This window comes from Adiantum capillus-veneris, chromosome 11, assembly GCF_014529385.1.
Source record: "Adiantum capillus-veneris isolate H3 chromosome 11, ASM1452938v2, whole genome shotgun sequence".
NCBI classification, from domain to species: Eukaryota; Viridiplantae; Streptophyta; class Polypodiopsida; order Polypodiales; family Pteridaceae; genus Adiantum; species Adiantum capillus-veneris.
The window spans coordinates 82302385-82322286 of NC_140941.1; the positions used below are offsets into that span (position 1 = coordinate 82302385).

At 43.6% G+C, this 19902-nt stretch overlaps 1 protein-coding gene across 1 annotated transcript in view; it reads right to left on the reverse strand.

Annotated features, from left to right (window-relative positions):
• LOC147447547 (cyclin-T1-3-like) overlaps positions 1–19902 on the reverse strand; it is a 69398-nt gene that overhangs the window by 37473 nt on the left and 12023 nt on the right. Inside the window, exon 3 of the mRNA XM_086523286.1 lies at positions 6812–6893. Within this exon, the coding sequence (XP_086379412.1) occupies positions 6812–6893 (82 nt within the window). The remainder of the gene's footprint in view (positions 1–6811; positions 6894–19902) is intronic.

Sequence of the window (19902 nt, forward strand, 5' to 3'; positions counted from 1 at the left end):
TGGTCTGTGAAGACAGTAAAATCGGCTCCGAGTAGGTAATGCCACCACTGAGTAAGAGCATGGATAACCACCAAAAGCTCTCATATATCTGTGCTCTCATCTCCAGCCTAGAGAACAATCGGCTCTCATAAGCAATGACATGGCCTTCTTGCATTAAGACCGCACCCAGACTACGACCACAAGCATCACAAAATACTTCAAATGACTTCTGCAAGTCCGACAAAGTCAAATCTGATCTTGTAGTCAATTTTTCTTTCAATGTCTGAAAGGCAATCACCTCTGTGGATCCCCACGAGAAAAGGGACTCCTTTCTGTATCAAGATATGCAAAGGGGAAGCAACCTCTGCAAACTTTCGAATGAGCCGTCTATAGTACGAACACAGTCCCAAGAAGCTTCCAACTTCATGGACATTCTTCAAATCGGGCCAATCACAGATAGTGTCTATCATGGCCGGCTCCAGTTGCACTCCTGCTGCTGACACAAAGTGTCCCAAAAAAAAGTGTATCTCCGAAGCAGATGATCTCTGTGTTCTGTTTCATTCTTGGAGAAAAACAATGATATCATCTTCGAAAGAAAGTGCCAACAAATAGCCTGTACTCTCGAAGAATCCTGTCCATCATCCAATTAAACGCAGGAGCATTGGTTAAGCCAAAAGGCATCACCAAAAACACAAATAACCCAAAAGTCGTCCGAAAGGCTGTCTTGTAGACGTCTTCCAGCGCGATTCTGATATAATGATATCCACTCTTCAGGTCAATCCTACTAAAGCACGAGGATCCCCATAACCTGTCGAGTATATCATCGATCCTAGGAATCGGAAATCTGTCCTTGATGGTGATTTTGTTGAGAGCTCTAAAATCGATGCACATCCTCCAAGATCCGTCTTCTTCAAAACCAACAACACTGGAGAGCAATACGGTGAAGTACTAGGCTGGACAAGACCCTTTCCCAAGAGGTCTTTCACTCGGTTCATAATCTCGTCATTCTGTGCTCGGCTCACACGGTAAGGTGGCCGGTTCGGTGGTGTGCTTCCAGGTATCATGTCAACGGTCTGATCTTCAGGCCCTCTCAAAAGCAATCGGCATGAGTGTGGAGAAAAATATTGGCGTTCTTTTAATCAAGTCAAAACATATTCAACCTTTATCCATCCTTCAATTCTCTCCCAGAAGAACGAGTAAAGAAACTGAAGTTCATCAAGTACAATCTCTGAGCCCTTCATTTATCAAAGTCGCTTTCTCGGCTCGGTGGTCAACCACGGCGTAGTTCTTGTGGTACCAAGAGATCCTGAGTAGAACGTCACTCACGTGCCTTGAACACCCCTCTCATTGCAAATGAAGTTTGCCAATGCTCGGTGTAATGGCAACATCCCATCCGGGTGCCAATCAAACTACCTCCGCCTGTGGCGTCAGTCTGTCGGGCGTAATTCCAAATCGAGCCGCCAATTCCAAATGAAAAGAAGTTGGCCTTGGCTCCTTCAAAAAAGCTTCCTAATTCTTCACTTTGCCCCAAAAAGCGCCAAAGTTAATACTTTCATTCATTTGATTCGGTGCAGGTCCCACACCATGTGGTACCCGTTCTGCTTTTCTATCTGCCTTTCCGGCCACGTTCCTCGGCTACTCTCGAATTCTCAGGCCTGTCGTCGTCTTTATCATTCTGTTCTTTTTGTGCCTTTTTAGGGCACTTCGCGGAAATATGTCCATGTTCCCCGCATCCAAAGCACTTCCCCTCTCTAATGAAGCGAACTCTCTCCTCAGAAGTAAGCTTGGGTCGTGCATCCTCTTTCTCTGGATTGCCCTTTTTCTTTCTACTTTCATTCCCAGAAGTCTGTTCGTCTCGTTGTGTCATGGCCTCATCTGTGGGGTAGGTCAGACTGCCAGAGTTAATGGCAAAGCCCCGCTTCGCATGACTTATCAACCCCTGAATAGAAGCTGACTTCTGTTCCAAGCAGTGATCTCGGATCTCTGTAGGTAGACCCAAGGTGAACCGCTCAATCTGTTCTCTGAACGAGATCTTCTTGAATGAAGAGGTGGGTAGAAAAGAGCTCCAGAATCTTTCACAGTAAGCATTGATTGTATCTTTCTTGGTCATCCGAAGATGGTTCCAAGCAGCTTGTATATCTCGTTCATATTCTTGCGTCAACCAAGAAGAAATAAAAATCTTTTTAAATTTCAGTCATTTAACTGGCACAATCTTGTTTAAAAGAAGCGTGGACCACCAAGTACGAACATTTCCCTTAAAGTAAGAGGTAGCTCTCCGAATCTTGGAGTGCTCTCAATAGCATCCTCCCACGAAAGCGATGTCAAACTGCTGTATAAACGACAAAGCCTTCGAAGCATCTGAGTATCCTGAAAAAGTATCAAACTTGATCGAGTGGCCACCTTCCTTAAACTCTCGGTCTTTCTTGATTTTACCTTCGAGAAAGTCATACTGGTTGGCTTTGTAAAAATTCTTCTTGTTCGCATAAAATTTTCCATCATCAGAATTTGAGCTGTCTATAGACGAGTCCTCAGTAGAACTGTCAATCTCTGGGCGAGATTTAGCCTTCTTTGCCTTTTTCTTGCCCTTTCCGAAGCTTTGTTTCTTGCTTCACTTTTTACCTTTTCTGTCTTCTTCGCTCGAATCTGAAGAGCTAGAACTGTCTGAAGACGAAGAAGAAGAAGAACAACTGGGTACTCCTTCAAATCGAACACACTTCTTCTGTTTCTTTGCCTTGTCAAAAGTCGACTGACGACCCAAATATCCCGTGAAGTCGGTGCTTTTCTTCTGCTTTTTGCCGTGCTTTTTTGCTTTCTTTTGCGCGGCAAAAAGTTGAGCAATCCGTGCATCAACCACCTCTTGTAATTCCTTCTCTGAATATTGTTTTTGATCGGAAGGTTTCTTGAGAGCGAGTTTCAGGGGTGGTGTAGTGGTTTTCTGCCACTGCGCATGCACTTCCTGAAAAGAAGTCTCGCTCATATATTTTGCCAATTTCGGATCCTTAGCAAAACTAAGCATCATCTTTGTTGCATTGCCGATCAATTGACGATGCTTCATCTTTCTTTGCTCCGCCTGAGTAGGCCGAGGCGGGCCATACTCTCTGTCTGAATCTTCGTTGTGATCCCTGCCCGCATCTCCATATTCAGAGGGAGTCGACTGATCCTTGCGTCAAGCCATAGGTGCCGCGGAAAAAAAATTGGGGATCAGATTTCTCGTAGAAGAGAAATCGGCCGTGCTCTAATACCACTGTAACAGACTTGGACACTCCAAGTCAAGAATCAATCGCGACAGCACCAAATAACCACTTCAAAACAATTCACAGATCACAATAGATTTACACTGGCCTGGCGGACTTCCGTGCCTAGAGATATTGGCCCCAGAGACTGGCGCCCCTTTTGGTATTTCTTTATGTATTAAATCAATGTCAAAGTACAAAGAGCGGTTAGGGTTTCACTCTCAGACTCTGCGTCCAGATGCTCTGAGAAGTGAGGCCCTCACCTCATATAAAAAGATTACAAGGGATGCCCAAAAGCAGAGCCCCAAAAGCTTCAGAACGAAAGCAATTTCTCTCTCACTGAGAGTCAAAATAAAGCAAGTCAACTCTTTTTTCTCTCTCCAATTCTTTTCGTAGCAAGAATTGCGTCGCTAGAGCTTTTTTTCTCATCTTCCGTGATTTCCGGATCCATACACTGCTGCCACGTGGCATGGCCACCTGATTTTAGGGTTTCCAGCCATTTTAGGGTTTCAGCCAGCAGTTAGGGTTAGGGTTTCCAAAAATTAGGGTTTCTGCAAAATTAGGGTTTCTGGCAGAAATTAGGGTTTGCAGGATTTTTAGGGTTTCTGTTGTTGGTAGCCACGTTATCACTTTGTGACAGAGACTCTTGTCTAGGGTGAAACGCCCACATTTCAGAGTGAAACGTTTCGTTTTGCATTTATGTTGAGTTACATCATGAGGTCCCTTTTGCTCCTCGCCCTGGAATAAACAAGACATATCATATTGTCTTTTGTCAGGTACATATTTTTTGGCCTCAAATGCAGCAAGATGTTATCAAGTTTGTAAAGGATTGTCACTCATGTTAGCCTCTTGATAGCTTCCTCAGGGTTTACATCAACCTTCGCAAGTACCTTAAGAATAGTGGAAAAGCATCAACATAAATTATCGCCACTTTGCCACATTCACTATAAAGGGATGGGCACCACGTGCCAACTGAAAAGAACAAACGGGAACAGGACTTTTAGCACTTCAAAACAACTAGACTGAGAGAGAGAGAGAGAGAGAGAGAGAGAGAGAGAGAGAGAGAGAGAAGAAGAAGAAGAAGAGAGTTTTAACGTCGTAGGAAACTATCCCAAGAGACCTTAAAGATCTAGCCGACGAGGAGTTGAACTCACAGAGAGAGAGAGAGAGAGAGAGAGAGAGAGAGAGAGAGAGAGAGAATCCATGCAAGACATGGAGTGGAACCCCAAACTATGGCGCCCCTTTCGGGATTTCTTTATATTGCTTCAACAGGGTGAACTCTATGGCTCTTCTCTACTTCTCATGCAGGTAGAGTGCCACACTGAATACCCAACACACATATTTAAAGGCCCTTGGCCTCTCCAAAAGCAACTCACATGAAAAGCAATTGTTCTAAGAGCAATAGGTCCAAAAGTAAGCGCCCATAAAGCTGTCGTACAGTGCTGCCACGTCATCAATGATTTCCATAATTAGCCAGTTGGCTTCCACGCTATCATCCTCCACGCAATTTTTACATATGTGCAATTTTCTTTATTGTAGGGTTTCTCACAAAATGGTGACATGTCACAACCAACTAATTGGATAGAGCTTTATCGATCGAGAGCCGAACCCCAGAGACCAAAACCGAGCGGCCCATGAATCGCGGCGCAATTCGATGCTCCAAATACTACCACCATGCCAAGTCGGCAAAGCTCGTGCACTGACAAGATGTGATACCCAAGACGAGGTGCATGTAAAACTTCGCTATGAGATCTATAAGCTCCATAGCCTTCTCACTGTGTTTGTATGGCCTCAAACTGTACATCAAATCACGAGAAGAAGTCATGTGCCTAACACCACCACTGTCAATGATCCAATCACGCGCGTCAAGCAACGTAAACTCCCCCTCCTACTCCAAAGATATCAGATCCTGAGGGTCTACCTGTAACAACTGCTGACGTGTCAAAGCCTAAAGAATGGAGCCAACTTACAGACAACGTGGCTGCCAGCAAAAACCCTAACCCTAATTTCTGCCGAAAACCCTAACTGTTGAAACCCTAATTCTGGAAACGCTAACCCTAAAACCTGCAAACCCTAATTCTGAAAACCCTAACCCTAAAACCTGCAAACCCTAATTCTAGAAACCCTAAGAAGAACAAGTAACAGAAGAAGAAGTCCTACCAACCTATGGAACCCCGTCCGATGGGGCCCCAAGTGACATAAAGGCATTAAAAATAAAGCAGAACACACTCAAAAGACTTTGCACATCAAAATATGATGATGTGGCACCTGTACGGATGTCCTGGAATTCGCGGCGGATTTTTAGGGAAATCTCGAAATTTTAGGAAAGTGATTTTTTGGAGTCAGCTTTTCATATTTAATGCTTTTAGGCTTTGGGCTTTAAATATGAGCCTTGGGGGCCCTCTCTGGCACTCTTCAACGCGCAGATTGCAGAGCAGGTGCTCCCCGGCTGTTGTACTTTGCGAATCAGCAATAATATAAAGAAATACCGAAAGGGGCGCCAAGGTTTGGGGCCAATACTCTTTGAGGTGGAATTCCGCCACTCCGTGTCGCGTGTCGTCTCTCTCTCTCTCAGTTCAGTTGTTATTTAAAGTGCTTAAAGTTGTTCTACGTGGTGCCCATCTTGTGACACTACCCAAATCCGTGTCCACACATGATCGAAATGACTGCTCTAAATCTGAAATTTACTGCAGTCACAAGAGCCCCAAAGATGCCTACTTGAATGATTTTTCATACAAGAACTCAACATCAAAGACATTCCACTAGCATAGTGTTTATCTCTCTCTATCTATAGTAGCTATAGATTATGCACAATGTATCAATATATGTCACACCGCCTACAAACACATCAACACATAGAAGCTTTTGTCTTATGGTTGAGTTGAACCAAAAAACTAAGGTGTTCTTTATGCAAACGCTCAAAAGTCTAATGATATAATTCACATGATGCCACGTTTCTTTAGCTTTTCTTGATAATAAATGGCCTCTAATTCTCTGTACACAAATCACATTTGATTTCTGATTCTCCACCCTTCTACAAAGTCATCCATAGTTCCATTCTCTTTTTCTTGTGCTCCATAAGCCTTCACAATCCTCAAACTTTTTGAAACTTGCCAATCACAAACCTACTTTTTCATTCTCCTTCCCTAGTTAACTAACAATAGTTATCCTCGGTAACCAACAATCATCGATTGTTGCTTTTTTAAGGATAAACTATAATGTTGGCACATTGCTCATTAGTAACGAACAATAATCAATTGTTGTTTTTAAGAAATATGAACTCCTAAGTTGGCACATTGGTTACATCTATTGCTTGCAGACATACGACATACAAAACAACATTGAAATCAAAGTATGAAATTACTACACCGATTCGACATAGGCCTGCTGACTTTTATAATATTAAGATTCTGAATTCACCACAAATGCACTTCAAAAAACCTTTTCCCAAACTGCAAAGTTTCATACTTTATTCAAAGCAACATGAGAAAGAAATTACCCTTTACTTTGTCTAAACCCCTCTAAATAGCTAGATACAAATAGCATGACTATGCAAGTTCAAACATCAACAATGCTTAAGAAAACTGGTAAATACTTACATATCTATCATTTCTTGCATGAGATTGTCTTAGGAAAAAACGATGGCAAAAAACGATCGCTGTAGCAATGGTGATTTGTGGCCTGCAAACAAACAGGAAAAGTGTCAGAGTGTGATCCTTATTTTCTTTCTCCAAGGCCAATTCTCTTTTTCTACTACGAACCCAAACCATGAAAATCATTGAATTGTAAACTAGCTGATAGTTTTCTTTTGATTGCATGAATTCGTTTTCATTGGCTTACCTTTGCAGATTCCATGTCAGCTAGGCATCACAATAATCCTATCAACTTCCTTTGTCAAGAGGACATGGCAACTGCTAACCTTAGTTGTTAGTTTCTTTCCGATGATTTTTGTTTAATTTTTGAGACCCTCTTTTTGAAGTTGCAAATGACCGGACATTGTATGGCCAGTGTGAAACGGTAGTTTCACCCAGAGATGGGAAGTTGGTCGGCACTGGAATCTAGTAGTAAAGGGGTGTCTAGGCCCAGTTCAAAGTCATTTAGGTCCCCTCGCCACACTTAACAAGTTGGTGGATACTAGGAAATTAACTCAATAAAGGCACAGTGCCAAGGTGGGGTCACCAAGAGAAAATCACTCGAGAACTCGGCTACATTGCATTTTTGGACGTGATCCCAATGGTGAAAGATGATCAGATGACTAGTGAGAATCCAATGGAAGCATCTCCTAAAATCTAGGGAACTGCTATTTTGGGCCATGAAATCTGTTTGCGTCATTAGAGCCTAAGCCCACGTTGCCAAATATTGTGGGTGACAGGCCAAGTACAGATGCCAGCGAGTTATACAGAGCATGAGGTAAAGTCAGAGATAAGAGACTGCACTCATCTTCTTTGATCCAGGTGTCACAAACTGCTTACATGTCAAGCCACTGAAGAACGGAGCCACTATGCAGATCTCGACAAAGGGACCTAAACCCAAGTGAAGAGGTAGAAGCAGCAGAAGATGAAACAGGACCATCTCACACACACACACACACACACACACGTAAAAGATACGCAACCAACTGATGACGTGGCAATTCAGTACGGACAGCCCGGATTTCACATTGATTGCTAACGTGGCAGATTGTACGGATTTTCGTAAGTTGCACTCACATGATGACGTGGCAGGTTGTACGGATTTCCGCGTTTTGCGTTGGCTGCTGACGTGACAGTTGTACGGATTTCCATGATTTCCGCTGGTAGCTTTTGGGCATCACTTTTGGACCAGATGCTTTTGAGTTTGAAGGCTTTTCATGTAAACTGCTTTTGGGCCTAGGGCCTTTAAAATTTAAATGAGGCCATGGGCTCATTCTCTGGCATGCTTCTTGGAGAGGTATAGCGTTTGGAGTACCCGCTTGTACTATGTTGATGCAATATAAAGAAATACCAAAGGGGCGCCAAGGTTTGGGGCCAATACTCTTTGGGGTAGAATTCCGCCACTCCGTGTCGCGTGTGCTCTCTGTCTTTCAGTTTAGTTGTTACTGAAGTGCTAAAAGTCTATTCAGTCTGTTCTTTTCCGTTGGCACGTGGTGCCCGTCTTGTGACAGTGGTATCAAAGCATCAGGCGTGTGCTTTACTGAAAGCATACCGGTTCTACCAAAGTGCAGACACAACAAGATTGCACTTCCATAGTTTATTGGAAATTTTAGCTTGGTGCTCTGACCCCGGACTTATTAGCCACTTCCACCCTTACTTCATCGGGCATCGGGCGCGCTCCCGCCTTCACCGCTCATGTCTCACAGGGCATAAGCCATTAAGATCACTTGCAAGAGAAGGATCCAAGATTTGTTTCAAGTCATTGTTTTTCTCAAAAGCAGTGCCATGCATACGTTGATGTCTATAGCTACCAAGCCGCACACTCCCAGGACTTGGCAAGCTTTCAAGAAAATTTTTGCCCAAAGTTATATGGTTTTTGATTTTGACATCTTCCTTCGGAGTGCAACTTCTGGCAGAGTCGGGTATCCTAAAATGCTTGCCATGGAAACCCTAGCAGATTATAACTTGAAATTTCTCTCAACAGGTGTCTCTTGTTGATAACCTTGGAGGTCCGATGTGACTGCGATATCTTGGGACTAGCATCACCGCCACAGGAACATTGTGTGTCCAAGAGCTTATGGACCATGGTGTGGTCAGCTACGACCCTATGGAAGGAACCTAACCCTAAATTTTTTGATGCAGGTTTCAAGATGGAATGTCAGTCGAGATTGCTTTTTAAGTTTGAGTTTTGTCTGAAAACTTGTTTGGTGATTCTGTTTGGAATTTGTTTAAAATGGATGGTATCTATTTTGAACCTGTCTTGGTCCCGATTTGAACTGTTTGACTTTGGTTTTAATACTAGTTTCAATGATTGGTGATTTTACTCCCAGGTAGAGTAGTGAGAAATGTTGTTTTGGTATTGTTTGAACCTCGGAACGATGCAGACGGGATGTCTTGGGAGCGTTTCGTTGTATGCTAGAAAAGTATTGTTGTTGTTACTCCCGGCCCGGACCTGGATGGTTATGCGGGAGGAGTATTAAGAAATTTGAGCAGTGGTTACTCTCAGCACCTCCAAATGACGCAGGCTGCGGTCTAGGGGGCATTTGGTTGTAAAAGGCCTCTATATCTCCCAGCTCGGACCCTTTTAGGTTATGAGGGAGGAGTGATGAGAGAGTCGTCGAATATCTCCCGGCCCGGATCTTATTAGGTTATACGGGAGGAGTGTTCATCGGCGACTTTATGTTTCTATGTCTTGTAACATGCATATGTGAGCATTTGTCAAGCCACTGAAGAACGGAGCCACTATGCAGATCCCGACTGAGGAGCCTAAACCCTAAGTGAAGAGGTAGAAGCAGTAGAAGATGAAGCAGGACCATCACAACACACACGCACAAAAGATACGCAACCAACTAATGAAGTGGCAGATCTATACGGACAACCCGGATTTCACACTGACTTCTGACGTGGCAGATAGTACGGATTTCCGTGAATTTCACTCACATGATGACATGGCAGACTATACGGATTTCCGCGTTTTGTGCTAACTAATGACGTGGCAGCTGTACGGATTTCCGTGATTTCCGTTGGCAGCTTTTGGGCATCGCTTTTGGACCAGATGCTTTTGAGTTTAAAGGCTTTTCATGTAAACTGCATTTGGACCTCGGGCCTTTAAATATGAGGCCATGGGCTTTTCATGTAAAGTGCTTTTGGGCCTAGGGCCTTTAAATATGAGGCCATGGGCTCATTCTCTGGCATGCTTCCTAGAGAAGGTTGGTTACTATATACGTTGATGGCTTGTCTGAGATTTGGATTGAATGTTTTTGTGATTGATTGTCATGTGATGTCCTGTGATGTCATGTGCAGTGATGTGACTGTCGGCTTTGTACATGTGCTAGATTTGTTGGGTCTAGTGCGTCGGTACTAACACTCAGTGTCTATTAAGACAGTTTATGGCCTCTGTGTGTTTTGCAGGCGTAATCGAGGGCGATTACAATTCTTTCAAGAGGGGGGTATGTCACAAACTGGTGACGTGGCAAGTCCCCAGACACACACGCACATACACGTGGACTATTGACGTGGCAATACGAACAAATTGTACGGACGTTCGCCTTATGCGTTGACAGGCTGATGTGGCAGATGTACGGAAACCCAGATTTTTCGTTGACATGCTGACGTGGTAGGCTGTACGAACATGCCCGTAATTTGGGAAGTTTTTGGAGCCAGTAGCTTTTTGGAACTTTTGTTTTTAAGCTTAAAAGCTTTTGGGACAGCTTGCTTTTGAGTTTAATTGCTTTTGGGGCTCTGCTTTTGGGCATCCCTTGTAAGAATAAAAGAGCCCTAAGGGCCTCACTCTTCATAGCATCTGGACGCGGAGTCTGAGAGTGGAGGACCCTGCGGGAGTTTTACTTTGCTCAAAGATTAATATAAAAGAAATACCGAAAGGGGCGTCAGTCTTTGGGGCCAATCTCTCTGGGCATGGAACTACGCTGGGCCGTGTCGACCAAATTGAACCGTGATTTTAAAGTTGTGAAGTATTTTAAATGATTCTCTCGTGTGTCGCGACAGGTTCTAGACTTCAGGTGCCCAAGCTTGTTACACTTGTGCACATCCTTTGGCCTTATACAAATTTGATGGTACCCACTCTTAAGGTCTATCCTACTAAAAGTTGCAGCACCCTCTAATTGGTCAAGAATATCATCAATCCTTGGGATAGGAAACCTGTTCTTGATGGTATTCTTATTCAATGCACGGTAGTCAATGCACATGCGCCAAGAGCCATCTTCTTCTGCACTTAAAAGCATTGGGGAGCAGAAAGGTGAAGAACTAGGCTGAATCGTCCCTTCTCTAAAAGCTCCTCTAACTGATCCATAATCTCTTTCTGGTGCGCCGCACTAACCATGTAGGGAGGTCTGTTTGGTGGGCTACATCCTAGCACCAAATCTATCGCATGGTCCTCATGCCTCTTCGGTGGCAATTGCGGCGGTAATGAATCAGAAAACAGTCATTAAACTCTCGCAAAAATGACGACCTTTCTTTATCTAACACAAATAAATTTGACTGACAATTATCTGAAACATCACGTGCAAAGATCAAGTACACAGAAAGGTGATTTTTAATTAGAGATGTGAAGGGTGATCGTCTTGTCGCAGACAATCCACGGAATTCCTAGCAATAGCGTATCGCACCCTTCCAGTGGCATGATATAAAATTCTTCTGTGTCCACATACGAGTGAATATGCAGACGTAGCTTTCCAATGATGGGAGTAACACACTCTGAGTAGCTAGGACATGCCAACCCTGCCTTTGCCGTGTACCCCATCTCTTCAGCTCTGATGCCCAGCTTCATAGCTAACTCTGGTGGGATAAAGGATGCTTTGATACCATTGTCACAAGACGGGTACCACGTGCCGACAGAAGACTGGACAAACTTTTAGCACTTCAATAACAATTGAACTGAAAGAGAGAGAGCGCACGCGACATGGAGTGGCGGAATTCCACCCCAGAGAGTATTGGCCCTAAACCTTGGCGCCCCTTTTGGTGTTTCTTTATATTGCATCAACACAATACAAGCCGATACTCCAGACTCTATACTAGATCCATTTCGGACCTCATTGATGTCGGGTTAACTAATCCCATATTGCGATCATGTCTATAGAGATTTTTTGACTCAAGTACTATCGTGTGCAAGTAGTCATTCGCCTCAAGCACTGTCGTGTGCGAGAAATATGTCACCTCAAGCCCTGTCTTGTGCGAGAATCTGTCGCCTCAAGCATTGTCGTGTGCGAGAATCATTTCCGGGGATACCAATTTATCACTAAGTTCATACTAAACAAAGTGGTCAAGTCATTCATTCCATTGAATCAATCGAGATTCATGATTCGTTATCAAGTTCATTTTTAAGAGTTGTCACTGCTCCATCTCATTCTTAATTCTGCTCTTTTTCCAAAATTAAGAGATTCTTTCATAAAACATTAGTTTTATTCAAAATTTAAAATCATCTTCCAAAAAGTCTTGTTTCATAAATTTACAAAGCAAAATAATGCTAATTCAAAATTCTGTTCTGGAACGAGTATCGCCTCGTCTTGATGTTCTTTCAATCTTCCAGTCATCCTGATTCTTTTGCCCTTTTGGGGCACCGTGTAGCGATATGTCCTTGTTCTCCACATTCAAAACACTTTCTTGCTTTGAAATATTCATCTCTTTGGTCTTCTGTGAGAGAAGGTTGTCTATCTCTTCGTCGATTGTTTCTGCTATGACTTGTTGAAGGTTCATCTGATGGGTAAGTCAATTTACCCGAATGTTTAGCAAATCCCCGCTTCGCATGTCCCATCAACTATTGTATAGACTCCGACTTCCTTTCGAGACAGTAGTCTCGAATTTCTTTGGTAAGCCCACAACAAAATCGTTCAATCTGCTCCTTAAAACTGATCTTCTTAATGGATGAAACAGGTAGAAAAATTGCCCGGAAGAATCCAAAGATTCTGTCTTGACCATCCGAACATGGTTCCAGTCAGTAATCACGTCTCGTTCGTATTCTTGTGTGAGCCATGAAGAAATAAAGAGTTTCTTAAATTTCAACCACTTTGTCGACGCTTGTTTCCTTAACAACAAAGGGGACCACCATGTCCGTGCATTGCCTTTCAAAAAGGATGTCGCCCGTTTGATCTTGGAGTGCTCTGCATAGCAGCCTCCAGAAAATGCTATGTCAAACTGTTGGACAAAGGCTAAAGCATTGGGAGCATCTCGAAACCTTGAAAAGTGCTCAAACTTTACTGTCTGCACTCTGGCTATCCAATTTCAGACCACCTTATTTGGAAGTGACTTTTTTGTTTCGTTGGGCAATATCCTTGTAAGATTGGTTGGTTTGGATTTTGGTTCATGATGGTGTTTGTATGGATTCTGACCATTGAATTTATTTACGAATGGAATAAAGGCGCTCTGGATTGGGAGTAATCGACACTGAAGAGTTGAGCTCTCTTTGACCCGGTATTATGTTCAGTCCTCTTTCTTTCAGTTCTTGTTTTATTTAAAGTAAGCGGTTCCCTATTTTTTGCCCTTGTCGTCGAGGAAATCATATTGATTGGCTCAGTAAAAATGCTTTCTTTTTGCATAAAACATGTGATCTTTCAGTCGTTTCTTGCACTTCCTGTCCTCATCACTCCAATCAGAAGAGGATGAGGTGTCCGAGCTAGGCAATCCTTCGAAGCGTACACGCTACTTCTGCTTTCTTGCATTTTCAAAAGTGGATTTTTGACCCAAGTAACCGGGGAAATTAGTTCTCTTGTTACGTTGCTTCAGTTGCTTTTCCGACGGCTTCTTCGTGACCAGAAGCTGATTGATTTGGGCCTGGACCGCATCATGGAGTTCTTCTTCAATAAACATTCTCAGAGTAGGAGGCTTCTTGATCGCCGGTTTGATTGGTGGCTTGGTGGTTTTCTGCCACTAAGTATGCACTTCTGCAATGGATTGTTGAGACAAAAATTTTGCAAATTTTGGGTCCTTCGCAATTTTAATCATCTGCTTCGTTGCCTCGTCAATGAGTTGTCGACGTTCCATCTCTTCAATCTCGAACTAAGTAGGCCGAGGTGGGCCGTACTCTTCCTCTGTTTTCTCATGAGAATCTTCTTCGTGATCTCTTCCGCATTAGCAGATGCAAAAGAAGTCGACTTATCTTTGTTGGAATCCATAAGAACAGTGGGATTCTTTATGGCTTTATGCCTTGTAAGACAGAGCAATGAAGACGGGAGCGCGCCCGATGCGCGATGTATGAAGGGTGGGAGTGGCTAATAAGTCCGGGGTCGGGACCCAAAGATCCCAAATATACCTCAAATAACAATTTCCAAGAGTGCCCCTGTCTGCAATTTGATAGGATCGGTATGCTTTAAGAAAAGCACACGCCTGATGCTCTGATACCATTGTAACAAGCTTGGGCACCCCAAGTCTAGAACCTGTCGCAACACGAGAGAATCATTCAAAATACTTCACAACTTTAAACTCACGATTCAATTTGGTCAATACGGCCGGGCGTAGTTCCGGGCCCAGAGAGATTGGCCCCAAAGACTGACGTCCCTTTCGGTATTTCTTTTATATTAATCGTACAACTGCCGCAGGGTCCTCCGCTCTCAGACTCCGCGTCCAGATGCTCTGAAGAGTGAGGCCCTTGGGGCTCTTTTATTCTTACAAGGGATGCCCAAAAGCAGAGCCCCAAAAGCAGTTAAACTCAAAAGCAAGCTGTCCAAAAGCTTTTAAACTTAAAAACAAAAGTTCCAAAAAGCTATTGGCTCCAAAAACTACCCAAAAAGCAGTCAGCGCAATTCACGGAATTTCCGTACACCTGTCAACGCAAATTACGGGCATGTCCGTACAATCTGCCACGTCAACATGTCAGCAAAAAATACGGGTTTCCATACATCTGCCATGTCAACTTGTCAACGCATAAGGTGGGCGTCCGTACAATCTGTTCGTACTGCCACGTCAGCAGTCCACGTGTGTGTGTCTGGGGGCTGCCACTTCACCAGTTTGTGACAACAAGACTGCGTTTAGAACGACATTTGGTCTTTACGAGTTCTTAGTGATTCCATTTGGTCTTACAAATGCTCCTGCCAGTTCAATAGAAGAACCGGATTTTCCGTTCGCATCAAAAGTTTGTTGGCACATTCTTTGACGACATGATAGTCTACTCGAAGAATGAAGAAAAGCATAGGCGTCACTTGACCATTGTGTTCGAAGAGCTGCACAGTCACAGGTTACTTGTCAATCCTAGAAAAGTGAATTCTTCTTGGAAGAGATCCACTTTCTTGGCCACATAGTGTCAAAGGATGGTGTCCGAATGGATCCCGCAAAGGTGGAAGCTATTAAGACATGGCCAGACTTGAAGATTGTGCACGATGTTCGAAGCTTCTTGGGATTGTGTTCATACTATAGAAGGTTTATCAGGAATTTTGCAGAGATAGCTTCACCTCTTCACGATTTGCAAAAGAAATAGGTCACTTTCAGATGGACCCAAAGAGATTTCAGCTTTTAGTCTCTTAAAGAAAAAGTTGACTTCAGATCCCGTGATTGTTTTACTTGATCTCAAAAAGTCATTTGTGGTCTAGTGTGACACGTGTGGCAATCGCATCGGAGCAGTGCTAATGCAAGATGGTCGGGTAGTAGCTTATGAGAGCAGAATCTTGCAAGGGTCAGAAAAGACTATGCAAATTTATGAGAAAGAGTTATTGGCCGTCATTCATGCGCTCTCTAGCTAGAACCACTACTTGTTAGGTGTTGATTTTGTTGTCCAATATGCTACAGATGAAAACTTTGCAACGAATTTTGAACATTTGCAAGAGGGGCAACATCATGAACGCTACCTCCTCAAAGACGGTTTTATGATGATGCATGGCAGACTTTGTGTCACTAGGTCATTGCAACATAAGGTCATGGTAGAAAGTCATGTCCCACCGTATGCAGGACATCGTTGTATTGATGCGACAGTTCAAGCGGTGACATTCTTTTACTGGCCTACCTTGAGGAGAGATGTGGATGCCTTTGTGCGAGCATGTGTGAAGATCAAGTTTGACACGCAAAAGGCACCAAGGTTGTTACAACCACTACCAATTCCAAATAAGCCGTGGGAAAGCATTGCTATGGACTTTATCTTTGATCTTCCAAGAACGCCACCAGGGAATGATGCATTATTTGCAAGTTCAGCAAGCAGGCCCATTTTATCCCTGTCAAGAAGAAGATAAAATCTGATCAGATGGCACGGTTATTCATGTACAATGTGTTCAAGTACCATGGTATGCCACTATCGATTGTCAGTGGTCGTGATCCTTGCATGACAAGTTTGTTTTAGAGAGGATTGTTTGAGAACATGGGCATTACGCTCAAGTTCTCGTCTTTGTTTCATCCACAAACTGATGGACAGTCATAAGAGGCTAATTCTACAGTCTTGGATCTGCTGAAATGTTGTGTTAGATAACAAAGGCAAGTGGGAGCACTATTTGCCTATGCTTGAGTACGCGTACAACAATACGGTGCATTCGTCAACTGGCAAGGCACCCTTTAAGGTTGTTGAAGGCGGCAAGAAAGTTCCTCCCATTTTGCATACAAAGGACAAGATCTTTGAAGCAAATCGATATGTCCAGAACATGGATGAAATGTATAAGAATATTAAAGTTGCCCTGGAGAAGGCCAAACAAAAAAGGACTGCTAATCGTCACCATCGTGAACTGTTGTTTTCACCTGGTGATTGGGTTCTATTGCGGTTTGAAAAGGCAAGGTTAAAGAAAACGAGGGGCAAGTGTCACAAAGTGATGACGTGGCTACCGACAACAGAAACCCTAATTTCTGCCAGAAACCCTAATTCCTGCAAACCCTAATTTCTGCCAGAAGCCCTAATTTGCAGAAACCCTACTTTCTGGAAACCCTAACCCTAACTGCTGGCTGAAACCCTAATGTGGCTGGAAACCCTAAATTTGGCGGCTGAAATGCCACGTGGCAAGCGGTACAAATTTCGGGAATTTGCAGAGCTGAAAAAGCAGATTTTGAGCGACGCAATTTGATGCTTTTAGCTCTACGCTTTGGGAATAGAGAGGGAAAGGGAATACTCTGCTTTATTTTTACTAAAGCCAGAGAGAGAGAGAGCTTGTGAGAGAACTTTTGCTTTTGAACTGGAAGCTTTTGGGGCTCTGCTTTTTGGGCATCCCTTGTAATCTTTAAATACGTGGTTTAGGGCTCACTCTGCAGAGCATCTGGACGCAGAATCTGAGAGTGAAACCCTAACCGCTCTCTTGTACTTTGACATTTATTTAATACATAAAGAAATACCGAAAGGGGCGCCAACCTTTGGGGCCAATATCTCTCGGCGCGGAACTCCGCTGGGCCAGTGCAAATCTATTGTGATCTATGAATTGTTTTGTAGTGGCTATTTGGTGCTGTGGTGCTTGATTCTTGACTTGGAGTGTCCAAGTCTGTTACAGTGGTATCAGAGCACGGCTGATTTCTCTTCTACGGGAAATCCGATCCCCAATTTTTTTCCGTGGCACCTATGGCTTCACGCAAGGATCAGTCGACTCCCTCTGCATCTGGAGAGGCGGGCAAGGATCACAACGAAGATTCCGGCAGAGAGTATGGCCCGTCTCGGCCTACTCAGGCAGAGCCACGAGAGATGGAGCGCCGTCTATTTATCGGCAATGCAACAAAGATGATGCTCAATTTTGCGAAGGACCCAAAATTTGCAAAGTATATGAGCGAGACTTCTTTTCAGGAAGTGCACAAGCAGTGGCAGAAAACCACTACACCACCCCCGAAACCCGCTCTCAAGAAACCTTCTACTCACAAGAAATATTCAAAGAAGGAATTAGAAGAGGTGGTTGATGCACGGATAGCTCAGCTTTTTGACGCGCAAAAGAAAGCGAAAAAGCACGGCAAAAAGCAGAAGAAAGGCACTAACTTCCCGGGTTATTTGGGTCGTCGGTCGATATTTGACAAAGCAAAGAAACAAAAGAAGCGTGTTCACTTTGAAGGAGTACCCAGTTCTTCTTCTTCTTCTTCTTCTTCTTCTTACAGTTCTTCTAGCTCTTCAGATTCGAGCAAAGAAGACAGAAAAGGTAAAAAGCGAAGCAAGAAACAACGCTTCGGAAAGGGCAAGAAAAAGGCAAAGAAGTCTAAATCTCGCCCAGAGACTGACAGTTCTACTGAGGACTCGTCTACACACAGTTCAAACTTTGATGACTAAAACTTTTATGCGAACAAGAAGAATTTTTATAAAGCCAACTAGTATGACTTTCTGCAAGATAAAAGCAAGAAAGTCCGAGAGTTTAAGGAAGGTGGACACTCGATCAAATTTGATACTTTTTAAAGGATACTCAGATGCTTCGAAGGCTTTGTCTTTTATACAGCAGTTTGACATCGCTTTCATGGGAGGACGCTACTCAGAGCACTCCAAGATTCAGAGAGCTGCCTCTTACTTTAAGGGAAATGCTCGCACTTGGTGGTCCACGCTTCTTTTAAACAAGACTGCGTCAGTTAAATGGCTAAAATTTTAAAATCTTTTTATTTCTTCTTGGTTGACGCAAGAGTATAAACACGATATACGAGCTCCTTGGAACCCATCATCGGATGACCAAGAAAATGCTTACTGTGAAAGATTCTGGAGCTCTTTTCTACCCACCTCTTCATTCAAGAAGATCTCATTCAGAGAACAGATTGAGCGGTTCACCTTGGGTCTACCTACAGAGATCCGAGATCACTGCTTGGAGCAAAAGTCAGCTTCTATTCAAGAGTTGATGAGTCATGCGAAGCGGGGCTTTGCCATTCACTCTGGCAGTCTGACCTACACCACAGATGAGGCCATGACACAACGAGCAGAACAGACTTCTGAAAGTAAAAAGAAAAAGAGCAACCCAGAGAAAAAGGATGCACGACCCAAGCTTACTCCTCAGGAGCGAGCTCGATTCAGCGAGGAGGGGAAGTGCTTTGGATGTAGGGAACATGGACATATCTACGCGAAGTTCCCTAAAAAGGCACAAAAAGAACAATGATAAGGACAACGATAGGCCTGAGAGTTCGAGAGCAGCTGAGGAACTAACTTCTAGCGGCACCTGGTAGGGACATAGCCATTACACCCGTCATTGGCAAACTTCGGTTGCATTGTCAGGGGTATTTGGGGCATGAGGACTTCTTCATAATGCCTTTGGAGGGTTGTGATGTTCTCTTAGGGATTCCTTGGTACCACAAGAAAACGCTATGGTCGATTATCGGACGAGGAAAGTGACTTTGACTACAGAGAAGGGCAGAACAATTGTACTTGATATTAAACTGAAGGGCGAGTCTGTCCCTATTGTATCGGCTTCGGCCACTTCAAAATTAATGAAATCCAGTCTGTTTGTTTACTCGATCTTTATGAAAGAATTGAGCGATAAGGATAGGACAAATATGTCTAAACTTGATAAAGAACGCCAAGATTTTCTCCACTCTCACGCCAATTGCTTCTCAGAAGGCCTACCAAGCAAGTTACCACCTGCTCGTCCTGAAGATCATACCATTGATTTGATACCGGGAAGCACACCACCGAACCGGCCACCTTACCGTGTGAGCCGAGCACAGAATGAAGAGATTATGAACCAAGTGAAAGAACTCTTGGAAAAGGGTCTTGTCCAGCCTAGTATTCACCATATTGCTCTCCAGTGTTGCTGGTTTTGAAGAAAGGCGGATCTTGGAGAATGTGCATCGATTATAGAGCTCTCAACAAAATCACCATCAAGAAGAGATTTCCGATTCCTAGGATCAATGATATACTCGACACAATGATATACTCGACAGGTTACAGGGATCCTCGTGCTTTAGCAAGATTGACCTAAAGAGTGGATATCATCAGATCCGAATCGCGTCGGGAGACGTCTACAAGACAACCTTTCGGACTACTTTTGGGTTATTTGAGTTTTTGGTGATGCCTTTTGGCTTAACCAATGCTCCTGCGACATTTAATCGAACGATGGACAGGATTTTTCAAGAGTACATGCTATTTGTTGACACTTTCTTTGACGACATCATTGTTTTCTCCAAGAATGAAGCAGAACACAAAGATCATCTGCTTCAGGTCTTTCAGGCATTACGAGATCACAAGTTAGTGA